Below are 4430 nucleotides of genomic sequence, written 5' to 3' on the forward strand. Positions count from 1 at the left end.
GGGGGGGGGGGGGGGCGGGCTCTGTGAAAACGGCTCTCTCGATTACCGGTCGCGATTTACGCCGACCAAGTACAGAGAATGGACGGATGCGCTTCAGGACTAACTTCGCCCTTTCGGAGGTGGACTTCCCTAGAGCGTCACAGGTTGCTAGCGGAATCCTCTTCAAAACTTCCATGACGACGTCACAGAGCTACTGGAATTGCTCAATAGGGGACAGGTCCGGACCGGAGGCCCGAACCAGGCCAATCCCCGACCTTTCCCCTCAGCTTCTTTAGCAAGACAGTAGTGGACGTGGAGGCATGTTTTAGGTCCTTATGTGTTGGAATGCAGTACACTCCGCATGTTTGGGGTTTGTCACCCGCATATAGGTACTTTTTTTTTACCCATCCGCGGTTATCCGCATCAAAAATATTTGCTGTCCTTTTTGCCGTCTTTGTGCTCTCAGATTCCATCTTTTGGCATCTTGGTGACAGGGAACTAAGTTGAAATGCAGCTTCAATTTGGACAAAGGTAGCGTTGTGCCACCCTCTCGTGGCTTCAATGGGGAATTACAAACTTTGCTTCAAAGAAAGGCAAAAGGCCAGATCATGGCTTACTAAACTAGCATGATCTCAGAGCGCTTGAATAAAATGTCGCAACACACCCGCTGTCGATTTTAAAAGAGCCAAGAGAAGTTATCGATGCTCCGAGCCACGGAGACCATTTGCATTCTCCCCGGGTGAGCTCGTGGTGTGCTAACCGCAGAGGAGTAATCGTGTAACCTTTTCAATGCAATCCCCTGACCGGCATGCGCGATTTGGGCAGCTTTTATGGGTAGCTTTTATTTCGAAGGTGGGCAACGTCGCTCGCTGGCTCGACTTGGGACTTGGCGCGTGGAAGGGAGGCTGGCCTCAGCCTGGCTGCGGCGTCCTACGGCGTCTTCGTGCCTCGGGACTTCCGTTCCGAGACTGGAAACGGTCGAGTGGGAAGGAAAGCTTCGATTCTAAAATTAGCCGCGCGTTTGGTGCTTGTAACAAACCAACCGAGGCACAATTCGACGCGTTCTGATTAATTTGTCCGAGCCCAACAGCAGTTGACAAGCGATCGGAAGAGGTGGACTCCCGCTTCAAGAAGGCGCCCCGACGTGCACGTCGTCAACCAGCCGAGGCTTTCTCTAGTCGCTCTACATCTATGCTCCGGACGCTCAATATGACGTCAGCGTCGATGTCGCAAACGAGAAGAAATTGGCGTAGAAGAAGACGGCGGGCGGAAGTTGTTAGCATTCGGAGCTTCTGAAGCCACATTTCGGCCAAGCAAAATGCTCTTTCTTTATCGCATATTAAGGGCGCGAGTTTGTTTGATTTCGAACTCCATCAATACCACGTGTATTGCTTCCGCGCGACGCGGTGCCCTTTGGGGCGCGTCTGGTTTTGGCCGGCCGAGGGGAAATCATCTCCATGCTGTTAAAAGGTCACCTCTTTTCCTGAAACCCAAGGTACCGACAGGCACACATCAAGAACTTAATAGCAATAGCTAATGGACTCGCCGCTAGACCGGTGCTTGGTAAACTTAAACACTCACTTGGACACCGAACAATATCAAGAAATAGAAAGGAAGCGCGTGCCAATAGCATCGCTGAATGTTAGCCATCTACAAACGCGTTTGAAATCAACGAAGTCCAACCGAGGCCGCGTTATCACGCCTCGCTTTAATGCCGTCGCGCATGGTAAAAAAAAACACACACATACAAAACCGTTTGCTTCAGAAATAACTTCTCAGTTTAGCTCTATCTCCATAGCTCCATCTTAACACTTAAGATGTAAGATGCGCCGACACCCGCCGGCAACAAGAGGTTGTTTTGTCCCACACCCTTAGATGATTTGATGATTAGTCAGAAAATTGTAAACTTTTATGAGTTAACAGGTAGCACAAACGCAACAGACTATTGACCCAGAATTTTGTGTGGAGTGGGAGGCCAGCATCACATTTATTTTCCTGTTCATGTTTACTTTTAGACTTCTCCGATGATACCAACCAATATATTGATCAATTGCTGTTGAGTTTGGGCATCACAGTGGAGACTGGTTAGCACATCTGCCTCACAGTGCAGAAGTCACGGGTTCAATTCCGGACCTCGGCCTTCCCGTGTGGTGTTTGCTTGTTCGCCCCGTGCCTGCGTGGCTTTTTTCTGGGTACTCCGGTTTCCTCCCACATTCCATAAGCATGCACGGTCGGTTGATTGGGCACTCCAAATTGACCCCTCTATATACATACATATAAGGCTGGGCGAAAAGACTAAAAAGTGTATCACAATTAAAGTATTTCACATTGGTCAATATTAATAAAAACATTCTTAACCCATTCAATTGGTTTTTAAAAGCATGAACTGTTCTTGTGTACATTGGAATGCAGCGTCATGTGCAGAGTTGCTCCTCCACCAGCGCATTGGGTAGGCAAGGCTTCTTTGCGATCGACGCCACCCCAAAGCAGGATCGTTGCGAGTGACGTTGACCTTCAGCCAATGTTCTTCCAATGCGAGTGTAGTCGAGTCATACTTTCCGTAGAGCAACGCACGCATTAGCAGCCGGGCTCATTCTTGCCATATTTATTTGACTTGCCTGGTATTGACTTTAGTGCTCTGCTCAGGGTCGGACGTGGCTCATGCTGGCACGTCAAAGACATTTTCAGCACACTTTTATTACTTTTGTCAGTGGCCATTGTGGGTTTTTCTTTGATTGACAGAGCAGTGTCAACAGTTTTGTCAACGTCAAAAGCCGGCTAGCCCTCAGCAGGACACGCGCCGTGTTTAAAAAAACGGATGGATGATGGTTGATAAATAGGAGTAGTGAATCTTGTTTGTTTTTTTTTGCAGGCACTGTCTCACACTCCATCGTCTTTTCTCTCTACCGGGGCCCAATCTGAAGACGGCAACCTTATTTACACAGGCAGTTTGGCAACTGCAGTTCGCGGTGAGTTGCTTCATTACGTGATGACAGGATGACCGTATTTGCTCATCTAGTCGTTGACATAACTGTAGTTTCGTATGACGTCAAGATTGTGGCTGAAGATATAGTTGCATTAGCACAACTTTGCGACAAGCAGCGGCAAAACAGGTCCGTTATTTGTCCTAACTTTTAAAGAAAACCAAAAAAAGAGGGTGGGGGGGTGACGACACCCCGGCAAAAAGTGAAATATGTGACAGCTCAACCACTTGAAAATAGTTTTCGGTGTTCATCCGCACCTTTTTCGACTTGCTGATTTGTTGACGTTTGTCTGCTTTCAGGGGTGAAATTCTTCTCTTATAGCACCAGTGGAGCCAGTCTCTGTCTCATGCCGCAGATCCTCCTGAAAAGCGGCCTCGGAGTGCAGAGCCCGGCCCTGCAAGTGGCCTTCTGCGGCATCGTTGGCTTCTTCACCTTCCTCACTCCCGCGCTCCTGCACCTGTTCACCAAGGGTTACGTCATCCGCCTGTACCACAACCCCGAGCGGGACACCTACGCCGCCGTGACCTACAGCCTCCTCCTAACTGAGCGAAGGACGCTTTTTCATCAGAAGCAGGTCAGAATACCGGAGGTGAGCAAGATGTTCACCACCTTCTACGCCAACGACACGGGGCTGCTGGTGAACCCGGACATGTTCCGCCTCCCTCAGGATTACAACCACCTCATGGGCTACGACAAGCCCTTCACCTTCCCGACACCTCATCCGGACAGGCCGTGATCTCCGCGACTGTTGTTGTTTCAGCTCAATCGCTCTGATCACTTGTACACGCTTCCCAAATTTTTACGCAGCTGCTCTTTTTGTTACAGCAAATATATAAGCAAAAACAAACGTAAAGAACTCTGAAACAAGTGGCATAGTTTTTTTTTTTTTTTTTTGCTGCATGACATCGCAGTGAAACAAGAACAAATTGTTTTGAGCTGGAGACTTGTTTGGAGGGAGCCCTCTTCTTCACTGCGACCTGCAGAACTCCTCCATCGATTTGACAGCTCGAGTTTCTGTTTGTGGCTGTACGAGATGGCGCCAAGAGCCACTATTTGGAGTTTTGTCGGATTTTCTGTACATGCAACCCTGGCTTTGGTGACTTCAGGGGCTGCGTTTTCGAGTTGAGGCCCAACAACTCTCACACGGGAAAATATCAAGTCCTACAAAACCGCTTTATTTTGTTTGGAACTATTTGATGAGTTCAAGACCGTATTTAGCCGCCAGACTCATTAAAAAATGAGTGTGGCTAAATCCAGTCTTCGTCGAGCTGAGAGCATCTCAAAAGGGCCCCTCGCTGCCTGACCGGGCAACGTTGAGGTACTGGCACGTTGGGATTGGAATTGATGGAAAACAAAGTACATCGGGTTGCAAACTAATAAGATCAAATATGACCTCGGTAAAAAGGCCAAAAGTGAGGCAACATTTGAAAAGAAATTCAAAATGGCCACCTTGCTGTGGCGAGTAGG

At 48.6% G+C, this 4430-nt stretch overlaps 1 protein-coding gene across 2 annotated transcripts; it reads left to right on the top strand.

Moving 5' to 3' along the window:
* The first annotated feature begins 895 nt into the window (after positions 1-895).
* tmem70 (transmembrane protein 70) lies at positions 896-3812 on the top strand. 2 transcript variants are annotated; one of them, XM_019883749.1, is made up of 4 exons: positions 899-1324; positions 1376-1474; positions 2852-2948; positions 3263-3812. In XM_019883749.1, exons 1-4 carry the CDS (start codon positions 1298-1300, stop codon positions 3697-3699), a joined length of 660 nt encoding a protein of 219 aa, XP_019739308.1. In that variant the 5' UTR covers positions 899-1297; the 3' UTR covers positions 3700-3812. The 2 variants fall into 2 exon arrangements, with proteins under 2 accessions (XP_019739307.1, XP_019739308.1); XM_019883748.1 differs by having other exon boundaries at positions 896-1474.
* Positions 3813-4430: the final 618 nt, after the last annotated feature.

This window comes from Hippocampus comes, unplaced genomic scaffold (genome assembly GCF_001891065.2).
Source record: "Hippocampus comes isolate QL1 unplaced genomic scaffold, H_comes_QL1_v1.1 scaffold159, whole genome shotgun sequence".
Classification (NCBI taxonomy): domain Eukaryota; kingdom Metazoa; phylum Chordata; class Actinopteri; order Syngnathiformes; family Syngnathidae; genus Hippocampus; species Hippocampus comes.